Source organism: Plecotus auritus (genome assembly GCF_963455305.1).
Source record: "Plecotus auritus genome assembly, chromosome: 1".
Classification (NCBI taxonomy): Eukaryota; Metazoa; Chordata; class Mammalia; order Chiroptera; family Vespertilionidae; genus Plecotus; species Plecotus auritus.
Window position 1 is genome coordinate 3759889 of NC_137770.1, and position 23079 is coordinate 3782967.

A 23079-nucleotide genomic window follows, 5' to 3' on the forward strand; every position below is an offset into this window, starting at 1 on the left:
TGAGAACAGAGCATGCGTGACCACTCGCGCTCAGTGGCCCCCGGATGTTTATTGCTGACCTGCTCCAACTGGACGCACAACATGTGTCGGGAAGGAGCCACCCCCGTCCGTGTGCCCCGAGCACCGCGGCTCATTGCAAACAGCAGGGTCGGGCGGCGCGCTCGGCGGGCATCCCGACGTGTAAGAGGGTCAGCGTCGCCCCCAGCTTCAGGAGGGGCAGGAAGCCACCCCGTCCTCTCCTGTTGGTGTTACGGCCCCGTTGTTGCCTCCCGCGGGCCCCGGACACGCCGCGGCCGCCGTCACCGGCTAAAACAGCTGAATGATCGAGTCCCGGGACTTGCCGACACCAACCCATTTCACTGAAAGGGAAAGGTCGTTCAGGCCGGGCACGCGGGGAGGGGCGGGGGGCCGGGCGCAGGGTGCGGGGCACCCACCTGCCACGCCCACGTGGTTCTCCACAAACCGCACGTAGCTCTGGGCCTGCGGGGGCAGGTCCTCCCACTTCCTGGCGCCCGTGGTGTCCACCTTCCAGCCGGGCAGCGTCTCGTACTCCACCTCCACCTTCTGCAGGATCTCCTGGTTCGCTGGGGACACACACGGGGCGGCCAGGCCCCTCAGACCTCACTCTGCCGCGGGCAGAGGCTGGGTAGCCGGGACCCCCAGCCTGGGGCCTGCTTCCCTGGGGGCTCAGCGACCAGTCGCCCCACTTGGTTTCCTCAGGGTCCTAGAGGGGTTCTGGGACACTGGCTGTACCCCTTTCAAACGGGGCGACCTCCGCCCGCACGCGGATTTGCCGTGGCTCTGCTGGACGACCCGGCTGACTCAGCTGAGGAGGCCACGGAGGCCGCTTGGAAATTCTAGCAGGAGCCTGGCCGGTGGCTCGGTGGCTCTGAGGTTTTATTTATTTTATTTTATTTTTTAAATATATTTTATTGATTTTTTACAGAGAGGAAGGGAAAGGGATAGAGAGTTAGAAACATCGATGAGAGAGAAACATCGATCAGCTGCCTCCTGCACACCTCCTGGGGATGTGCCCGCAACCAAGGTACATGCCCTTGACCGGAATCGAACCCAGGACCCTTCAGTCCACAGGTTGACGCTCTATCCACTGAGCCAAACCGGTTTTGGCTATTTATTTTATTTTAAAAACAGATTCTTATTGATGTCAGAGAGGAAGGGAGAGCGAGAGCGATAGAAGCACCCATGATGAGAGAGCAGCAGTGATCGGCCGCCTCCTGCACACCCCCACTGGGGACCAAGCCTGAAACCCAGGCCTGTGCCCTGACCGGGAATCGAACCGTGACCTCCTGGGTCACAGGTCGATGCTCAGCCACTGAGGTGGCTCTGAGATTTTTAACGTGTTAAGACCTCCTGAAGGAGCTATGCCCCGCCCCTCCCGGGCAGGGGCCCCACGGGGACGGGTCCCCTGGGCTCACAGGTGCCAGCCACCCGTGACTGATGGGAGACGCTGGAGCAAGCCGGCTACCCCTGGCCCTGACCCTGGGGTCACACCGCACTTCTTCGCCCTCTCAAAGGCCAGGGTCAGTAGGGTGAGCCGGGGCCCTGGAGTCGCTGGTGGGTCTACACCAGGGGTGGGCAAACTTTTTGACTCGAGGGCCACAATGGGTTCTTAAACTGGACCGGAGGGCCGGAACAAAAGCATGGATGGAGTGTTTGTGTGAACTAATATAAATTCAAAGTAAAGGAGCGGAGGGGAGAGCAAGAGAACCGGATAGAACAGCCGGATCCGGCCCGCGGGCCGTAGTTTGCCCACGGCTGGGACAGGGGAGGGCGGGCGGCCCCATGGCCAGCGCCGGAGGAGCCGCTGGTGCCGTGGGCCCAAGTGGAGCCAGGATCCAGCCGGGGACGTGTGAACTCAGGAAACGGTGCTTTTGGGGGGCAGGGGCGGGGGTGGGGGAGCCCAGCCAGGTCTCCCACAGCCACGTGAAGGGTTCTCTTAGGTCACATTTTCATCTCGCCATTCGCGGAGTTTTAGGCTCACCTCTGCTACCAGGAGCTGGGCTTTGACACCCAGGTGCCCGCGGATCCCCAGGGCCTGGGGTTGGTCCCAGTAGCCTCCCACCTGCCACCAGGCCGGTGCCTCTGAGCCCTTCCCCTCTCGCCAGGCCCCAGGCCGTGGGCGGGCACCCGTGCGGCTGCCCAGGGCGGGAAGCCCCTGCCCTCGTACCTGGGAAATAGGGGATCCTTTTCCCGTTCAGCTTGTAGGAGATGCCGACCTTGATCTCGTCCAGGGCGTCCAAGATGTCCAGCTTGGTCAGGGCCAGCCTGTCGGGACCGGAGGACACAGTGGAGAGGCGGTGGGCCCGGTGCTCGTGGCCGTCGGCCTCCTCCACGCTCCCCACCGCGGGGGGGCAGCGAGCAGCGGGGCGGCGCAGGGCAGGCGGGCACACTCAGCGCCCGGGCGGCACTGCCCTCCCGCCCTCACCCGCCTTGTCGGGGTCTGAGCCCGGAGCCTGTGCCCAAGCTCATGCACCTGCTCCGCCCCCCGCTGGGCTGCCATGCAGACCCAGCCCTGCACCCCCCATGCCACGGCGGCACCCAGCTTCGTGGATCTTCCTCCCACAGGCCCTCACCCTCACCCACACCCGCTGCTCTCTTTCCTTCCTCCCGTCAGCCCGCCAGCAGCCCCATCAGCCGGACAGGACTCCGCATCTCCCCGCTGTCGCCCCGCCTTGCGCAGGGTCTGGGTGGAGGGATGCCCACTGGGGAAGGCTGGCCCTGAGCCCTGACGCCCACTGCAGGGGCCCCGTGGGGGCTGGGAGTCCGGGGGTCCAGGTGGGGTCTGGGAATTCGGGGGTCCAGGTGGGGTCTGGGAATTCGGGGGCCCCATGGGGGCTGGGAGTCCGGGGGCCCAGTGGGGTCTGGGAGTCTGGGGGTCCAGGTGGGGTCTGGGAGTCCGGGGGCCCCGTGGGGGCTGGGAGTCCGGGGTCCAGGTGGGGTCTGGGAGTCCGGGGGCCCCGTGGGGTCTGGGAGTCCGGGGGTCCAGGTGGGGTCTGGGAGTCCGGGGTCCAGGTGGGGTCTGGGAGTCTGGGGGTCCAGGTGGGGTCTGGGAGTCCGGGGGTCCAGGTGGGGTCTGGGAGTCCAGGGGCCCTGTGGGGGCTGGGAGTCCGGGGGTCCAGGTGGGGGCTGGGAGTCCGGGGGCCCCATGGGGTCTGGGAGTCCGGGGGCCCGTGGGGGCTGGGAGTCCGGGTCAGCCCCGTGTGGACGGCGCCCGCATGGCCATGCAATGACAGGTGCTCACGCGGTGAAGCCGTTGACCATGTGGGCGTATCGCAGGATGACCAGGTCCAGCCAGCCGCAGCGCCTCTTCCTGCCGGTGGTCACCCCCCACTCGTGGCCGCGGTTCTGCAGCAGGTCGCCGATCTCCTGCGGGAGGACGGGAGCCTGGCGCCTCTGGGGACCTTCCCTCAGCCCGACCTCCCCCGGCTCGCGGCCACGCTAGCAGCTGCACCCCCTACGGACTCCCTGCTCCTAGGCCACGTGCCCCTGGCGGAGGCTCACCCCGGCAGGCAGCGGGTCAGAGGGCTCTGTCGGGAGGCAAGGCCCGGCGCACCCCCTCCCCTTAGCGCTCGGGGGCAGGCGGGAGGGCAGGGGGGCCAGTGCTGTCGCTCTGCTGGGGCCTGCGGTCTGAGGTGACTTCTCCTGGGGTCCCCTCCCTATCCCCGGGTCCCCTGCCCCTCAAAGCTGCCAGATTCTTCCGGACGCAGCACCCCTCTCCCCCCTCACCCGCCCTCACATACACCAGCTCAGGACAAGGGCCTCCTGTCCTCAGGCCACCAGACACCAGGCCAGGCAGGCTGGGGGCCCCCTGAGGACCCCTTTCTGAGCCAAGAGGGGCCCTGACCCCACTCGCCTGCCTGCAGCACCCCCGGGGAGCAGGGCTGCGTGGACACGCGTGTGCACCGCACGTCCTCAGCACCAGGCCACAAGGTGCCACGCTGCCAGGGCCACGGCCTCACATGTGTCCCGCACCCAGGGCACGGCCTCCCTCCCGCCCCGCCTGCGCCGGGGACTCACGTTGATCTGCTCCGTGGGGAAGGCGCCGATGCCCACGCGTGTGGTGTAGGCCTTTACCACGCCGTACACGTCGCCCACGTTCTGGGGCGGGATGCCCAGCCCTGTGCACACACCGCCCACCGTGCAGTTGGAGGACGTCACAAAGGGGTAAGTCCCTGCAAGACACGACCGGTCAGGGCCCCCCGATCACCCAGCCCGGGCCCTCCCCCCAGATCGCCCCAGCCTGGGACCCTCCCCCACCACAGATCATCCCAGCCTGGGGCCCTCCACCCCCAGATCACCCCAGCCTGGGACCATCCCCCCCCCAGATCACCCCAGCCTGGGACCCTCCCCCCCACAGATCACCCCAGCCCGGGACCCTCCCCCCCACAGATCACCCCAGCCTGGGACCCTCCCCCCCAGATCACCCCAGCCCGGGGCCCTCCCCGCCACAGATCACCCCAGCCCGGGGCCCTCCCCCCCACAGATCACCCAGCCCGGGGCCCTCCCCCCCAGATCACCCCAGCCCGGGGCCCTCCCCCCCAGATCACCCCAGCCCGGGGCCATCCCCCCCAGATCACCCCAGCCCGGGGCCATCCCCCCCAGATCACCCCAGCCCGGGGCCATCCCCCCCAGATCACCCAGCCCGGGGCCATCCCCCCCAGATCACCCCAGCCTGGGACCCTCCCCCCCAGATCACCCCAGCCCGGGGCCATCCCCCACAGATCACCCCAGCCTGGGACCCTCCCCCCCAGATCACCCCAGCCCGGGGCCCTCCCCCCCACAGATCACCCCAGCCCGGGGCCCTCCCCCCCACAGATCACCCAGCCCGGGGCCCTCCCCCCCAGATCACCCCAGCCCGGGGCCCTCCCCCCCAGATCACCCCAGCCCAGGGCCATCCCCCCCAGATCACCCCAGCCCGGGGCCATCCCCCCCAGATCACCCCAGCCCGGGGCCATCCCCCCCAGATCACCCCAGCCCGGGGCCCTGCCCCCCAGATCACCCAGCCCGGGGCCCTGCCCCCCACAGATCACCCAGCCTGGGACCCTCCCCCCACAGATCACCCCAGCCCGGGGCCCTCCCCCCCAGATCACCCCAGCCCGGGGCCCTCCCCCCCACAGATCACCCCAGCCCGGGGCCCTCCCCCCCAGATCACCCCAGCCCGGGGCCATCCCCCCCAGATCACCCCAGCCCGGGGCCCTGCCCCCCAGATCACCCAGCCTGGGGCCCTCCACCCCCAGATCACCCCAGCCTGGGACCATCCCCCCCCCAGATCACCCCAGCCTGGGACCCTCCCCCCCACAGATCACCCCAGCCTGGGACCCTCCCCCCCAGATCACCCCAGCCCGGGGCCCTCCCCCCCACAGATCACCCCAGCCCGGGGCCCTCCCCCCCACAGATCACCCAGCCCGGGGCCCTCCCCCCCAGATCACCCCAGCCCGGGGCCCTCCCCCCCAGATCACCCCAGCCCGGGGCCATCCCCCCCAGATCACCCCAGCCCGGGGCCATCCCCCCCAGATCACCCCAGCCCGGGGCCATCCCCCCCAGATCACCCCAGCCCGGGGCCCTGCCCCCCAGATCACCCAGCCCGGGGCCCTGCCCCCCACAGATCACCCAGCCTGGGACCCTCCCCCCACAGATCACCCCAGCCCGGGGCCCTCCCCCCCAGATCACCCCAGCCCGGGGCCCTCCCCCCCACAGATCACCCCAGCCCGGGGCCCTCCCCCCCAGATCACCCCAGCCCGGGGCCATCCCCCCCAGATCACCCCAGCCCGGGGCCCTGCCCCCCAGATCACCCAGCCCGGGGCCCTGCCCCCCACAATTCACCCAGCCTGGGACCCTCCCCCCCCAGATCACCCCAGCCCGGGGCCCTCCCCCCCAGATCACCCCAGCCCGGGGCCCTCCCCCCCACAGATCACCCCAGCCCGGGGCCCTCCCCCCCAGATCACCCCAGCCTGGGACCCTCCCCCCCCAGATCACCCCAGCCCGGGGCCCTCCCCCCCAGATCACCCCAGCCCGGGGCCCTCCCCCCCCAGATCACCCAGCCCGGGGCCCTCCCCCCCAGATCACCCAGCCCGGGGCCCTCCCCCCCAGATCACCCCAGCCCGGGGCCCTCCCCCCCAGATCACCCAGCCTGGGGCCCTCCCCCCCAGATCACCCAGCCCGGGGCCCTCCCGCCCAGATCACCCCAGCCCGGGGCCCTCCCCCCCCAGATCACCCAGCCCGGGGCCCTCCCCCCCACAGATCACCCCAGCCCGGGACCCTCCCCCCAGATCACCCCAGCCCGGGGCCCTCCCCCCAGATCACCCCAGCCCGGGGCCCTCCCCCCAGATCACCCCAGCCCGGGACCCTCCCCCCCACAGATCACCCCAGCCTGGGACCCTCCCCCCCAGATCACACCAGCCTGAGACCCTCCCCCGCCAAGATCACCCCAGCCTGGGACCCTCTTCCGCCAAGATCACCCCAGCCTGGGACCTTCCCCCCCAGATCACCCCAGCCCGGGACCCTCCCCCCCAGATCACCCCAGCCCAGACCCTCCCCCCGACAGATCACCCCAGCCTGGGGCCCTCCGGGCAGAGGGCATGGTGGGTAAGCCCCCCCTCACACAGCCCTCAGGGGGTCTCAGGGACAGTCCTGGGGGAGTGGCCCCCATAGGGTGAGGGACAGGAGGGGAAGGTCACTCTGCAGCAGGTGCCTCTGTGCTGTGTGTCCCGGGGGCGGGGGAGGGAGGGACAGTCGGGGTGCGGCTCTAACCATCCCCGCCATCCCCGCCCCGTCCTGGTCTCTCGGGTCCCTCGGCCTCTCATCTCCAGCCCACCTCCCCCTCTCCCAGAGGGTGTGTTGATCAGGTTGGAGGCAGGGATGAAGGCCACGCCCCTGTCCCCCCCCCCCCCCCCCCCCCCCGCAGACAGGACGGAGCGGTGCGCTGGGGCCGCCTGGGGTCGCACCGAAGTCGATGTCCAGCAGGGCGGCGTTGGCGCCTTCCACCAGGATCTTCTTGGGGGCGCCGTGCAGCGCCTCGTACATGAAGTGCACGCCGTCACGGACCATGGGCCGGATCCTCTCGGCAAAGCCCTGCGGCGGGGGGCGGGGGGGCGACTGTGGGGCCTGGGCAGTCCCCCCCTCCCAGCTCTCCCGACCGCCCGGCTCACCCAGACATCCCCCCACCCCAGCTGGGCCTGGGCTCAAGCCTGACCCCCCAGGGCGTCTGTGAGACTCAGCGCCTCCTCAGTGACCATGGTGGGGGGAGGTGCGTCCCCCAGTTCATCCGCTGGAGCCCGACCCCCAGGACCTCCGGATGGGGCTGGGCTGGGGTCATTAAAGCTCAAGGGAGGTCGTGGGTGGCCCTAATCCAGCGGACTGCGTCCCTACGCTCCGCTCTGTCCTCATTTCCAGCCCAGACACGGCAGGAGGAGCGGGATCCCCGCCCGGAAACTTCCAGAAGGGCTCTGTGCTGACATCGCCCTGTCCCCTCCGACCCCCCGCAGGTGAGCAGGGAGGGCCACTGCACCTCCTGCCTCGGCTGGGACAGCACCACCTCCCGCCCCAGCACGTCCTGGGCAGGTCCCCAGAGAGGACGTGGCTGTGGCCCCAAGAAGGCCCGCCACCCCATGATAACCCCGAAACGGGTGCACCCCACGAGGGAGCCCAAACTGCGCCCGCCCTCCCTCCCCCTACCTTGAGCTTCTTGAGTTGGCCGTCGACGTCGATCTCCAAGGAGGGGAACATGGACTGGTGCTGGTGGGCCAGGTTCTTGAACCTGCAGAGGGGACAGCGACGGGTCCCCGGGCCCTGCTGGGTCCCGAGCCCCCGCTAGCCGGTCCCCCACCCCGGGCTGGGCGGCCAGGTACCTGGTGGAAAACTCGTCGAAGTCGGCCAGCAGGTCGCAGATGCGCAGGCCCGTGCGGGCCGCCTTGGACGAGTAGGCGGGTCCGATGCCCTTGCGGGTGGTGCCGATGCTGAGGGGCGGGCGGCGTGAGCACGGGGAGTCCCCCCGGCACCCCGGACCCATTTCCACCCCGGATGCCATGGAAGGGCCTCCCGGCTGTGAGAAACGACTGGACTTCTCACGCGGCCCCCGGGGGCTCAGGGACGGCGCTGGGCAGGGCGCTTGCACCCCCGGGCCGCTTGCACCCCCGGGCCCCAGGCTCAGCCCGCCACCTGTGTCCGGCCAAGCTGTGTGTGTGCCTGTGGGTGTGCGTGTGTACGCATGTCAGCACGTGTGCCCGAGTGTGTGTGTCCGTGTGTGCGAACGTGAGAACCAGCCCCGCCTCCTGCTAACAGGGTGGGGGGGGGGCGTGGCCCGTGGGGGGTCAAGGCCGCGGGGTCCCAGGGACATGGCAGACGAACGGCAGGTGCACGCCCGGGGTGGCAGCCAGTGGGGGAGCCCAGAGAGGCCGGGGTGAACCGAGGGGGCCGCCCCCGGGGGCTCTGGGTCCAGGTCCCCCACCCGTCGCACTGCCCAGGACACGCCCAGGACCCCAGCCCGTGGCCGAGCCCCGCGGCAGCGCCCGCACTCACTTCTTCCCCTCCTGCGCCTGCCGCTGCACCTCCTGCAGCCCGTCCACGGCCTGGTGGAAGTCGAACACTGTGGGGGTACCGGGCCAGACCAGGTCGAGTCAGACCACCCCGCTGCCCAGCCCCATGGAACCCCCCCAGGCCCTGCTGCCCCAGCCCCGCTGCCCCCCAGGCCCCACTGCCCCAGCCCCATGGAACCCCCACAGGCCCCACTGCCCCCTGCCCCGCTGCCCCCACAGGCCCCGCTGCCCCCCGCCCTGCTGCCCCCAGCCCCTCTGCCCCAGCCCCGCTGCCCCCAGGCCCCATGGAACCCCTCAGCCCCACTGCCCCCCAGGCCCCGCTGTCCCCCCAGGCCCCGCTGCCCCCCAGGCCCCATGGAACCCCCACAGGCCCCGCTGCACCCCACAGGCCCCGCTGCCCCCACAGACCCCACTGCACCCCACTGGCCCCGCTGCCCCCACAGACCCCACTGCACCCCACAGGCCCCGCTGCCCCCACAGGCCCTGCTGCCCCCCACAGGTCCCACGGAACCCCCACAAGCCCTGCTGCCCCCACAGGCCCTGCTGCACCCCACAGACCCCACTACACCCCACAGACCCCGCTGCACCCTATAGGCCCCGCTGCACCCCACAGGCCCCGCTGCCCCCACAGACCCCCACAGCACCCCACAGGCCCCATTGCCCCCACAGACCCCGCTGCCCCCACTGGCCCCACTGCACCCCACTGGCCCCGCTGCCTCCATAGGCCCTGCTGCCCCCCACTGGCCCCACTGCACCCCACTGGCCCCACTGCCCCCACAGACCCCACTGCACCCCACAGGCCCCACCTGCCCGGGGACCGTGAGCCCGGCCGCCCTGAGCTCTGGGAAGGCTGCGTGGCGGAGGGTCACTCACCGAGGTGGGCTCGGTCGGAGATGATGAGCCTCTTCTCCCAGTCCCTGAGGCCTGCGGGGCGCAGAGGGGGGCTGAGGGGCTGGCTCCCCGGTTCGGGGCAAGTGACGGGCCCTCCCCTCGGGGCCTGTCCGCCTGCGGGGGGTCCCAGACCCGCACTCCGAGGGCACGCCCACCCACAGCCGCCCGGGCACCTATGTCCCCGCAGGGCCTCCCTTCTGGCACCTCTTCCCGCCCACTTCCCAGCATCAGGCTCCCACGAGCCCGTGTTGCACCTGCTCTGACCTTGAGGCCTGAACTGGAGTCGGGGGCCCAGGCTCTGCTTCCTTCCTGACCCTCTCGGGCCTCAGGGCGGCTGTCCTGGTCACCCTCACGGGGCTCCCTCGCCAGATGCCCTGGCTGTGGCCCCGGGCACTGCCCACCTGCCTCCATCCCCAAGGGGTCCCCAGGAACCACAACGCTCCCCGAAGGCGTGGCCGGCCACCGGAGAAAACCCACAGGAGGCGCCAGCCAGCACGGCCGCTAGGGACCCTCGGGTGTCGGGACCAGGCGGGTCTGCGGGATCGGACCTACCTTTCTTCTCATTCTTTTCTGCTTCCTCAAACAAACCCGGTAAGTGGACAACCACTCCGTTGCCTGCAACACACGGACGGGAGGCTGAGACGGACGCCGGGACTCAGGGTTACAAGGGCATGAAATTGGCACTGCCGCCCGGCCGGCGTGGCTCAATGGTTGGCTGTCGACCTATGAACCAGGAGGCTGATTCCTGGTCAGGGCACATGCCCAGGTTGTGGGCTTGATCCCCAGTTGGGGGCCTGCAGGAAGCAGCCAATCAATGAGTCTCTCATCATGGATGTTTCTCTCTCTCCCCAATTCTCTGAAATGAATCCTGTACCCTGAGTGGCCAGATGATGATGATGTCTGAACGCATAATAATCTGGCCACTCAGTATATATATATTAGAGGCCCGGTGCATGAATTTGTGCATGGGTGGGGTCCGGCCAGCCTGGCCAGGGGGAGGGGACATGGGCGGTTGGCCAGCCTGCCTGCTGGTCCAACTCCTGGTCAAGGGGACAATTTGCATATTAGCCTTTTATTATATAGGATCTACACTGAGTGGCCAGATTATTAAGCATTCAGAGATCATAATAATCTGACCACTCAGTGTGTTATTAAAGTCTAATATGCAAATCAGCCGAATGGTGGAATGACCAGTCACTATGACACACACTGACCACCAGGGGGAGACGCTCAACGCAGGAGTCAGTGCACTCCCACAGGGGGAGCGCGCTCAGCCAGAAGCCGGGCTCACAGCTGGCGAGCTCAGCCTCTCCCACCTCTGCGGCAGTGTTAAGGATGTCTGACTGATGGCCTAAGCCAGTGGTCGGCAAACTCATTCGTCCACAGAGCCAACTATCAACAGGACAACGATTGAAAATTTCTTTGGAGAGCCACATTTTTTAAACGTAAACTTCTTCTAACGCCACTTCTTCAAAATAGACTCGCCCAGGCCGTGGCATTTTGTGGAAGAGCCACACTCAAGGGGCCAAAGAGCCGCATGTGGCTCGCGAGCCGCAGTTTGCCGACCGCGGGCCTAAGCCGTCAGTCAGACATCCCTGGAGGGCTCCAGACTGTGAGAGGGTGCAAGCCAGGCTGAGGGACCCCCCCCCCAAGTACATGAATTTCGTGCACTGCGCCTCTAGTACAAATATATTTTTAAAAAGAGAGAGAAAGAAATAGGCATGGCCACGTTCCAGGGGCAACAGTCACAGCCGCTGAGACGTGGACACAAGCCAGCGTCCTCACGAGGAGTGGGTCCCCTGACGTGGCCCCTCCACGCCGTGGAATGCCACTCAGACTGAAGAGGACCGACGTCTGACACCTGCTACGACGCGGATGGTCCGCGAGGACGCCGCGCTGTGGGAAACAGCCAGACGCAGACCCTGCGCTGTGGGACCCACTCCCACAGGCCCCTGGAGGAGTCACACCCACGGGGACAGACGGCGATGGTGGGGCCCGGGGCTGGGGCGGGGCGGGGGGTAGGGTTTAATGGGACAGAGGCTCCGTCGGGGAAGGTGGGGAAGTCCCGGGCACGATGGTAGGAGGGATGCACAGCGCTGCGGACGTACTTCACACCTCTGGCCTGTGCACGCACAGGGGCTGAGACGGCACGTTCATCTGTCTGTGTTTTAGGTATAAACACGGCTAGCCCACCCGGCCGGCCGGCGGGGCTCCGTGGGTGAGCGTCAACCTATGAACCAGGAGGTCACGGTTCGACTCCCAGTCAGGGCACATGCCTGGGCTGCAGGCCGGTGTGGGGGTGGGGGGAGGGCGTGCAGGAGGCAGGTGATCCATGATTCCCTCGCATCATGGATGTTTCTCTCTTTCCCTCTCCCTTCCTCTCTGACATCGATAAAATATATTTTAAAAAAACCCACACAGATCAAAACAAGCTCAGCCCGGAGCATGTGCAGAGACAGCAGAGTGGCAGGGGCTGGGCGGGGGCGGGGGCAGCCGATGGCATGGGGACTTCTGGGGTGACAAGTGTTCTTGATTGGGGGTGACACTGTGGGTACACTTCTCGGCATGCACGTTATGCCTGGAGAACGATGCAGGGCTATTTGATATCTAACGGCCTGGAAACGGGAACGTGGCCCCGAACCCTCCAGGGTCGGCTGGTGCGCGGAAGCAGCCTCCCAGCACGGGCAGGGGGCCCAGGTCACACGGTCCCGTGGGGTCCAGGTGAAGCTGGACGCTGGCCCCTTCCTCCAGGCCCCCAGGCCCTGGGCCAGGGCCACCGTCTCCGGGGCGCCCCCCTCCCCCGGGTGGGCAGTGGGGGGCTCAGCGAGGAGACGGTGTGGGTGCGGGTGGGAGTGACTCAGACACTCCGCAAGCCACAGGGAGCACAAAGGTCACTAAATGCCAGGCGTCCTGAACGGCCTGGTGGCAGGGCCCGGGAGTGTCGCAAGCGGAGGGCACAGTCTGACCCCGCGCCCTGGGCCCTGGCTAGTGTGAGTCTGGGCACACGCTGACTGACTGACAGCTGCCCCTGCCGACACCGCCCTGCCCCCTCCCCGACCGTGCAGCCTGGGCAAGCGCCCCACCCCTCCAGGGGTGCCTCCTTGGCCTTGCTTCCTGCCGAGTGGGGGGCGGGGGGGGCAGGCTGGTGCTGGGAGGGGCTGCCTGCAGGGCCAGGCCAGGCTGGGGCGCAGACTAGGGCGTCCGCGGGGTCCTGAGCCACACCTGGGCCTGGGTCTGCTTCCGCGTGAGGGGTGAGGGGCGCTGGCAACCTCCTGCTCCGCCCCCTGCTCGCAGCCCCACCCCCCACCCCGACCCCACTTCCCTTCCAGGGCCCCCCCCCCCCACCCCCCCACCCCGGTGCCATCACTGGGCACATGCCGGCGGCTGCTCCCCCGCTTCCTGAACGGGGAGGGAGGGTGGGGGCAGATGAGTCATGAGTGTGGCTCCGTCACAGAAAGAGCTGGAAGGAAAAGTACTGGGAGCTCAGAGAGCCGTCCTGGGAGCTGCCTGGCTGGGGGGGGGGGGGATCGGGGGAGGAGGGAGAGAGGGAGAGAGGGAGAGAGAGACCAAGCGGGGAGGGGAGACCCACAGGGCCCTGGAGCAGGTGCCTACAGGGAGGGCAAGGGCTGGGAGGGCAGGAAACTGCAGGGGGAGCGAGGAGGGCGCTGGGCAAAGCTCAGCCTTCCCGGGGGCTCAGCTCGGCCACAGCAGGAAGCCAGGCCTGTACATGCATGCTCACACACATACACATGCTCACACACATGCACGCTCACACACATACACATGCTCACACACACATACACATGCTCACACACATGCACGCTCACACACATACACATGCTCACACGCATGCTCACACGCATACACATGCTCACATACACATGCTCACACACATGCACGCTCACACACATACACATGCTCACACACATGCTCACACACATGCATGCTCACACACATACACATGCTCACACACATACACATGCTCACACACATGCACGCTCACACACACATACACATGCTCTCACACACATACACATGCTCACACACATGCACACTCACACACATACACATGCTCACACACATACACGCTCACACACATACACATGCTCACACACATACACATGCTCACACACATGCACGCTCACACACACATACACATGCTCACACACATGCATGCTCACACACATACACATGCTCACACACATACACATGCTCACACACATACACGCTCACACACATACACATGCTCACACACATGTACACTCACACACACATGCTCACACACACATACACATGCTCACACACACACGCACACACGCACACCTGAGCAGGCGTGCTCCATCACGGGCGTGCACACGCACAGCACACTCACCCACACATGCACATGGGCTTGCTCAGCACCTGGGGGAGGGGGCGCCCAGGGAGCCGGCACCTCGCTCCCTCTGGCCAGGCTGGCCGAGTCCTGGTCCCCCCCCCACCCGCCCCCGTCCCTCAGGCTGAAGGCAGGCTCCTGGGGGTGACTGGGACCTGGGGGGGGCCTTGCTGAGCGGGTTGTGCAGCGACAGCCGAGGCCCAGCCCCCTGTCAGCGGGTGGGCGGGCGGCCCCGGGCGGCGGGCACTCACCGATGAAGGACACGGCCTTGGTGTTGATGATGCCGCTGGGCAGCAGGTGGAAGTCGTACTCCTTGCCGTCCACCACCACGGTGTGGCCCGCGTTGTTGCCCCCCTGGGGACGGAGACCGCTGAGCGCCCAGGCCCCCGGAGAGCCGGCCTCACACCAGCCCCGCCGCCCAGCCCCGCCCCCCAGGGTGGGAGGTGCCGTCTGCACCTGGCCTCGGGGAGTGGGCTCTGCGTGTCTGGGGTGAGCTGGGTTGGCACCCTGCTCCCCCAAGGAGGCGGGGCCCAACACCCACACGATCTCAGGGGCACCCGATGCCCCAAGGGGGTGTCTCAGTGCAGCCCCTGACGCCGGGGCCCTCCTATCATGAGCAACGAGGGTCCAACCCCTCCTGTGCACAGGCCCAGCCCCCAGGGCCCCAACGGCGGGGACGGGGAGGGGACCGGTGCCCCCCCTGGAGGTCCACGCCTTCCACTTAAGAATGAAAAGGAAAAGGCAGTTTGGAGGCCAGCCCTGTTCTGGGGCGCAGCCAGGGATCCCTTCTTTCTGGAAGGCTTGCTGACCTGGGCGGGGGCTGGCAGGGAAGGTCACGTCCCGGGGGAGGCCCGGCCGCAGCCCCATGTCCTGCCACTGGAGGGCCCCGTGGTCCACGGGGCCTGGGTGGGGGGCCCCTCCCAGCTGCCCCCACTCCTGGGTCCCCCAGGGATGAGCAGAGCCCAGGGAGGGACACATGCCCGCTGGTGCCCAGCCCGTGACCGGTCCTTTGTGTCCACTCCGTCCCCAGGACCCTGAGCCCAGCGGGCCCCCCCTTCCTGCCTCCATCTCCCTAAGACAGGCTTACTGTGGGCCCTGCTCCACACGCTATCTGACCACGGGGGTCATGGGCTGAGACTATGAGGCCCCCCGCGTACCCCAACCCCTGCCCCCCCCGCGTGTCCCCCAACCCCTCTCCCCACCTGCCGAGAGCATCACTGGCTTTCCTGGCCCCTCTCAAAGTTCCTCCAACATGGGGGGGGGGCAACTGGGGGCTGTGAGGGGCAGACGGGAGACAGTCCCCAAACCACTAAATGAAGCGGCTGGAGCCCTAGCCCTCCACCCGCCAGAAACCCATCCGGCAGGGGTCCCGGGGGGCAGGGCATCCCGCTCACAGCCGGCCCCCACGCCACGGCCCCGGGTGTGGAGACGGGGCCTCCCCGTGGTGTGACCTTCCCTGCCACCCAGCCCAGGTCCGCAAAGCTGTCCAGGTGTGCACCCTGGGGCCCTGCCTGTCCCACAGCTCAACCCCGAGGCCGACCGGCTGCCTCCCCAGGCCCCAAGCATCCCTGGGACCCCCAGGTGCTGGCTGTGGGGACCGCGCGTGTGCAGGGGAGGGGAGGAGAAAGGGGGTGCTGGGGCCTGGGACCGAGGAGGGGCTGAGTGAGAGCGGACAGGGCGCCAGGCCTGGGGGCTCCGGGTGGAGCCCATGTTGGGAGGGGAACTGGGTGAGCCTCCTAGGAGACCGGGGGAGGGAGATGCAGTTGCCAGGAGCGGGGCTGGGGGTGAGATGGGCTTTGACCCCCAGACCCCCCCGGGGGGATGGGCCTTCCTGCAGGCCGGGGGGCCTGGCCTGGGTGCTGGTTCAGTCCCCCAGGAGGGGTGACTGAGACCCAGGTTGTGGGGTCCCTCTACCTTCCAGGGTGCGTCCTGGCTCTGCCCTGTCTCCCCACAGGGGCAGTCCCCCCCTCAGTGGGCTTCTCTGCACACGAGGCCACACCCACAGCCGTCTTTGCCACCAGAAGGGCAGCCTGGGGGCGGGGCGTGGTCCCCAGGACAGATGGGGAGACTGAGGTCCCCAGAGAAGGGAGCTGGCAGCAGGGCCAGAGCAGCCGCCTCCCTCCCTGCCCAGTGCCCACGTGACCGACCCCTCTGAGCCCCGCCCCTTTGCTTGGGGTAAACACAGGCCCGGGAACAGGCGTCCCCACCCCGCCCTCGAAGGAGCCCCAGCGGGTGCAGAGCCAGGGCCAGCTGGCTGCAGGGGCATCGGGAGGCCAAGGAGGAGGGGCTGAGGCTGCTCGCTGGGCAAAGCCACGTGGAGAGGGTGGCCTGCCGGAGTCCGCAGGAGAGACAGGGGGTGGCCTTCCCGGGGTCCGCAGGAGAGACAGGGGGTGGCCTTCCCGGGGTCCGCAGGAGAGACAGGGGGTGGCCTGCCCTGGTCCAACCTGGCCTCCAGGCCTCGGCCCTTGCCTCCTGGGCTGCTCCCCATCTCCCTGACCCCGCTGCGTGAGCCGGACCATCCCGGGACCTGGGCAGCCCTGGGGATTCCCACACCTGACTTCACGCCGCCCAGCAGCGCCCGGGAGCCTGCCGCCCCCACCTCCGCCCCCCGGGGGACTGGCAGTCAGCCTGGCCCCTCAGGCTCCGCCTCCTCCAGGCTCCCCGGGTGCTGAGGCCACGCCCCCCGGCCCTGCCACTCAAAGTCCCTGATGGACACAGCTGCCTCCCTGAGGTCAGGGATCTAAGAAAAGGGGGCCACCTCACTCTCAGACCTGGGGACCAGACCAGGGCCCGGGCCAAGGCCGGCCACTCAGGAATCTGACCAGCCTGACCTTTGCCGGGCCTGCAGGCATCCAGCCGGCGCGGCGCAGCCACGGGCACAGCCTGTCCCCAGGGAGCAGCAGTGGTGACCCCGGGCCATGCCACATGCCCCAGGCTCTCCCCGCTCCTGCATCTCCCCGCCCTCTGTGGCCTCTGCACCCTCCTTGGCACCCCAAGGCTCATGCAGCCCTGACACCCAGCCCTGATGTCCCTGCTGGGGGCACCTCGCCACACCCCTCCTCACCCCCATGTTCCACATTGGGGGGGGGTGTCCCTGGATGGAGCAGCAGTGCAAGTCTTGTCACCCACCCCTGCCCCCAGCCTTGCTCTCTCGTGTCTGTCCTGGCCCTGCGTACCCCACTATGGGCGTGGAGGCCTCCTCTGACCTACCAGGCCCCCCACCTCTCCCGCCCACTCAGCTGCCGCCCTCTCCCCATTCCTCCTCGGACCCCACACAGGTCTCCTCGATCCCGGGACGGCAACTTAGGCCACAAAGTGCCCCCTGGACCCAGGTTCCCAGGGTGGCGCCCCCCCGGCCTGTCTCCTCTGGGTGCAGCCCCTGCCCCCCATCCCCGACGTCAGCACCCACGCTCTCGGGACAGGAACCAGCTCTGCAGCCTGTGTCCACCCCAGCCCTGGCCCGTGTGCAGGACGAGTGGACAGAGGGAGGAGCGAGGGGAGCATGCGGCTGGCTGTGTAGCCGCCAGCCTGGCGTGGCCGTGGCCGTGGCCGTGGCCCTGGTCAGGGAGCCTGCTGGGCTGGGGCAGCAGCGGGATTGACAAGATCGCAAACAGCACGCAGCCCTGCGGCGCTCAGGGTGGGGACAGGTGACCTGGGTCCGGGAGAAGCGGGGAGCCCCCCACCTATGCAGGGCTTCTCTGTGTGGGACCCGCTTGCAGTTTCCATCCATCCATCCATTCACTCAACCCCAACCAAGAGCTGCTCTCCCACCCCCCCCCTCCGCCCCCCTGCTCCCCACCAGGCCCTGGAGCGAGGCCTGGGACAAAGGAGGTCATGCGGACTAGGCCATCAGGCCTTCGGGCCAGGAGACAGGAGGCCACCCAGAAACTCATCCGGGAGGGAAGGAAACAGCAGGAGGAACCCAGCCCGAGACAGGACCACGGGCCCCAGACGACTGATAAGAGCAAAGCACGCCCAGGTGTGGGGACCCAGCTGTGGGGTGCAGCTGTGGGTACAGCTGTGGGTACAGCTGTGGGGTCCCAGCTGTGGGGTGCAGCTATGGGTGTAGCTGTGGGTACAGCTATTGGGTCCCAGCTGTGGGGTGCAGCTGTGGGTACAGCTGTGGGGTCCCAGCTGTGGGGTGCAGCCGTGGGTACAGCTGTGGGGACCCAGCTGTGGGGTCCCAGCTGTGGGGTGCAGCTGTGGGGACTCAGCTGTGGGGTGCAGCTGTGGGGTGCAGCTGTGGGTGTAGCTGTGGGGTGCAGCTGTGGGGACCCAGCTGTGGGGTCCCAGCTGTGGGGTGCAGCTGTGGGTATAGCTGTGGGGTGCAGCTGTGGGTACAGCTGTGGGGACCCAGCTGTGGGGTCCCAGCTGTGGGGTGCAGCTGTGGGTGCAGCTGTGGGGTGCAGTTGTGGGTGTAGCTGTGGGGGATGCAGCGGTGGGGATGCAGCTGCCGCGAGGGAAGGCCCAGCCGGGGACAGGCCCAGGCTGGGGGACCTGGTCACGGTCACTGGGGCTGCCCGCCGCTGCCCTTTCAGGAGCCGCCCAGACAGACTGGCCCCGCCTGCGAGGCCCGTGGTTGTGTCTTGGAAGTGAGGGGCGTGGGTGGGCTCGGCCTGCGGACCCAGCTCGCTCCAGAGCCATCTCTGCAGCCGGTGGGGGAGCCCACGCGCCGGGAGGCGGGAGTCCACGTCACTGCAAAGGCACTTCGCGGAGGGAGAGTCTCCCGTGGGGTGGGCCGCCTGCGTCCCTGGAGCAGACAGCAGGAGGAGGGGTGCCCAGGAGGGGTGCCCCCTGCTGGAGCGGGAGGGAGGAGCAGCCCGCAGGCCACACCCCCCAGGCTACAGAGGGGCAGGGCTCCTGGCTCACACAGCAGGGACTGGGGAGGGGCCTGGGGCTCTGGCGGGGGGTGGGGTGGGATTGCTCCCCATGGCTTAGGACGGAGAGAGGGGGGGCCTTCCAGGCCCGGGGGCGCCAGACGTCCAGGGTCAGCGTGGCAGAGGTGGTCCCGCTGCTGAGGTTCCCTGATCCAGAGCATCAGGCCGCCCGCTCAGCGCAGCCCAGCCTCCAGGCGGGAGCTCAGGAAGGCGGGCGCCCCTCGCAGCGGCCCCGCCCAGCCCGGCGCAGCCTGTCCCGGGAGCGGGGGCGCAGTGGTGACGGAGCGCTGGTGCCTCTGGGTGCTCAGGAGAGGCACAGGCCGGGAGGAGGCGGGCACCCCTTCCCCTTTTGAGACAGCATCCTTGCGGCGGCTCCAACCCTGGCAGCGGCAGTGTGCACCCCTCTGCGCCCTGACCTGCCAGCCTCAGCAGCAGCAGCAGCAGCAGGCACGCGGCCCTGGCCTGGACAGTGCCCCGAGGGAGTGCCCAGAGTCGTCACCCAGTAGCGCGCAGAGGCCCCGCCCTGGGCCCTCAGGGGGCAAAGACTGCGGGTGGCCTCCCGGTGGCACTGCCAGCCGCGGGCACCCAGGCCAGAGGTCCGGGCTCCTCCCTCTCCCTCCGTGCCCTGCCTTCCTCAGGTTCTCGCTGGCCTGCCCTCCCTCTGCCTGCTCTTGGCCCAGGGTCACCCCCTCCTTCTGGCTCCCCCCTGGGCTCCCCAGCACCCAGCCCCCTCCGTGTCATGACCCCTGTGTGGGGTCAGCCAGCCCCATCTCAGACCCAGACAGAATGAGGAATGGGGTGTCTCCAGTTGTCCTCAAACCACCCAGGAGCTGGGGTCCCCGCCTCCTCCCCCCCTCCCTGGAGGGCGAGCCTCATGCCCACGGCACACCCCACCCCCTGAGGATCCGGTGTCCCCAACTCAGCAGGACTTGTATTTATAGCTCTGCCCCGGCCCACGGCGGGGGTGGGGGTGGGGGTGGGGCTGGGTGGGGAAGGCGGGGTCCCTGGGGAAGGGGTGTCCCGCGCAGGAAGGGGAGCGTGTGTGAGCGGGTGGGGGTGGCGCTGGGAAGGTGTCCCGGGGAGCAAGGGCTCGGCCCCCGGCGGCGGCGGAGTCTGGGTCGTGGGGGGGCCCGCCGGGAAGGGGGGAGGCCCGCGCACCTGGCAGCGGCTGATGATGTCGGCGTCCGTGGCCAGCAGGTCCACCACCTTGCCTTTGCCCTCGTCCCCCCACTGCGCGCCCAGCACCACGGTCACGCGGGAGCCGGTCGCCGCCGCCTCCTGCTGCTGCCGCCCCCGCTTGACGCCGCCGGCGCCCGGGGGCCGGTCGTTGGAGGCGCGGGTCGCAGCCATGCCGCTGGCTGGGCCCGTCCGGCGCTGGCGCTGGGCTGCCCGAGAGCCCGCCCGCCGAGGGCCGCCCGCCCGCCGTTAAAAGGCGCCGGGGGCGGGCCCCGTGACGCTCGTGACCTCCGGCCCCGGTCCCGCCCCCGCCGCCGCCAGGAGTCGGGTTGGCCCGCGGGCACTTCGGGGCGCACGGACGGACGGCGCGCACGGACAGGCGGCGCGCTGCGGGGTCCCTCCCGCGGCCCCGCCGGGCGCCCCGGAATGTCACGAGGGCGTCCGCTTCCCCCCACCCGTCCCGGACCCGGGCAGGCCTGGGCGCTGCGAACCCACCCCACGGAGCCGGACCTGGGAGATCCAGAAACGGCGGGGTCCCCTCCTGCGCGGGGTGCGGCTGCAAAAGGAGAGCCTGGTCCCTGCGCCCCACCTGGCGGGTCCGCCTCCCCCGGGCGGGGGGCGCGCACCTGCCCGCGGCGAGCCCGGCCCTGGACTGGCGCGCGCCCTCTGGTGGCCGCGGAGAGGACAGCGTCCCCTCCACGCGCGGGGCCAGGCGTCCAGCGCAGGACACACTGTGGGGCCGTGCCTGGCCGTGGGGGTGTCACACGTGGGCTCCGTCCGCCCGGCTGCCTCGGTCCTCCCACCGGTGCTCGAAGGGGCGCTGGGGGGCAGCCAGGATGCGCAGGGCCAGGGACTCTGGGAGGCCCCACGCCAGACCTCTTTCCCCTCCGGCCTGTGGAGGGACTGGGTGCCCGGACAGGCTGTGTGACCATCAGCTGAGTTCCCAGCTGGGTGCACTGCCTGGGCCTCCCCCGCAAACCCCCCCCCCACTCCCCAAGGGACTCTTTTAAAAATATGTTTTTACTAGTATTGATTTCAGAGAGGAAGGGAGAGGGAGAGAGAGAAACATCAGTGATGAGAGGGAATCATCGACTGCCTCCTGCACAGCCCACATTGGGGACTGAGCCCACAACCATGGGGGAAGCCGGCATGTGTCCTGACCGGGAATGGAACCGTGACCTCCTGGTTCATAGGTCATTGCTCAACCACTGAGCCACCCCGGCCGGGCCCCAAATGGACTCTTGCTTGGGTACGGAGAAAGGGCCAGCGATGGGCCCCTGGAGACACCCTGAGCCCCTCTTCCCTCCCTGGGCTCTGTCCCTGCAGAGGGGCCCAGAGCCCGTCCACTCACCCCTGGCCAGGGCTCGGCGAACCGAGGGCTGGGGGCTCCTGGTGCTCCAAGGTGGGAGGGGGGGGGGGCCGGCACTCCCTGGCAGAAGGGCGGGGACCGGGCTGGTCACACATGGTCACTCATGGGGTGTGAGGTCAGCCCCGCAGAGGGCTGCACTGCCCAGCGCCTCTCCCCGCTCCCTGCCATCCTCCAGGTGGGAGCGTGCTCTGACCCTGGGCTGGTCACTCGGCCCCTCGGGGCCCAGCCCTCTGCTCGCATGGGGACACCAATGGTTCCCGTCCCTCAGCACGTCGGGGATAAACACCGCCATGTGTGGGTCAGGGTTCCTGTCCACAGCTTCCCGGTGACTGTGGCAGGTGGGGGGGTCCTGGGACCAGCCCTGGGGGCAGTGGAGCAGGGCCAGAGGGCCGGGCATGAGGTTCTGAATGCCACCAAAGGCCGAGCGGGTGAGGAGGGGCCCCCGGGGGCTCGGGGATCCAGGGGGGAGGGATTTGGGGCTGGCTGCGTGGCCGAGGAAGGGGCTGGGTGTAGCAGGAGGGACCCAGAGGTTCTGCAGGTTCCTGTTTGCTGCTTTCCAGATGAAAGAAGCCGGGCTGTGCATGCCCGCCGGGGCCACGCAGAGGTGCTGGGGTGGCGGCAGCTGAGGCGTGCTTCCCTCTGCCACTCCTGGGGGCGCTGGCTCTGAGCCCTCCCTGAGGAAGACCCAGGTGGGGACCACGGGACCCCGCGGGGTTTGACGGGGGCTCAGCAGGGCCGAGGCTGTGGCAGCCCGCCCAGTGCGTCTATAAATAGCGGCCCGGGAGCCTGGCCGCCTATAAACAGCCCTGGCGCCAGCAGCTGGACGGTCACACGCACAGCCTGAATTAGACCCTCCCCCCTCCCCCCCTGCCCCCCCCCCCCCGCGGCCCTGCGCAGGGGCCAGGCACTACAGATCACCGAGCTTGGCAGTATGACCCCTAGCATGGCTGTGTGACCCCCCCATCTGGCTGTGTGACCCCCCCACCTGGCTGTGTGACCCCCCACCTGGCTGTGTGACCCCCACCTGGCTGTGTGACCCCCCACCTGGCTGTGTGACCCCCCACCTGGCTGTGTGACCCCCCCACCTGGCTGTGTGACCCCTGGCTGCCACCAGGGAGCAAGTGGACCCGGCCACTGGGGGGCCACAGCCCACGTGGGCATTGCACCCGGCCACCAGGACGGACGCCCGCCCACGCCTCACCTGGAGCTCGGAAGGGTGCGCGGGAATGAGAGGTGCAGCCGCTTTGGGAGCCAGTTTGGCAGTTTCTTAAAAAGTTAAACGCAGCCCCGGCCGGTGTGGCACCATGGGTAGAGCGCCGGCCTGCAGACGGAAGGGTCCCGGGTTCGATTCCCCATCAGGGCACAGGCCTGGGTTGTGGGCTCGATCCCCAGGAGGGGGCATGCAGGAGGCAGCCCATCAATGATTCTCTCATCAGTGATGTTTCTCCCTCTCCCTTCCTCTCTGAAAGCAATAAAAAAAAAATCGATAACAAGAAGTTAAATGTAGCCAAAACCGGTTTGGCTCAGTGGATAGAGCGTCGGCCTGCGGACTGAAGGGTCCCAGGTTTGATTCTGGTCAAGGGCATGTACCTTGGTTGTGGGCACATCCCCAGTGGGGAGTGTGCAGGAGGCAGCTGATCTATGTTTCTCTCTCATCGATGTTTTTGACTATCTATCCCTCTTCCTTCCTCTCTGTAAAAAAAAAAATCAATAAAAAAAAAATAAAAAAAAAAGAAGTTAAATGTAAACGTGGTCTCTGACCCCCCGGTTTGAATCCCCGAGAACTGACCACAGGTGCCCGCGAAGGCCAGCGAGCAGCGCCACAGCCTCTCCCAGAGC

At 68.6% G+C, this 23079-nt stretch overlaps 1 protein-coding gene across 1 annotated transcript; it reads right to left on the reverse strand.

The window, feature by feature from the left end:
- Positions 1–20136, reverse strand: ADSS1 (adenylosuccinate synthase 1). Its single transcript, XM_080657603.1, has 13 exons — positions 19854–20136; positions 14070–14172; positions 9999–10061; positions 9429–9479; positions 8539–8605; positions 7869–7976; positions 7696–7777; positions 6966–7092; positions 4039–4193; positions 3263–3387; positions 2189–2286; positions 435–584; positions 1–359 (listed from the first exon to the last, which is right to left on the reverse strand). The coding sequence occupies exons 1-13, from the start codon at positions 20043–20045 to the stop codon at positions 307–309; spliced, it is 1374 nt and encodes a 457-aa protein (XP_080513729.1). The 5' UTR covers positions 20046–20136; the 3' UTR covers positions 1–306.
- Positions 20137–23079: the final 2943 nt, after the last annotated feature.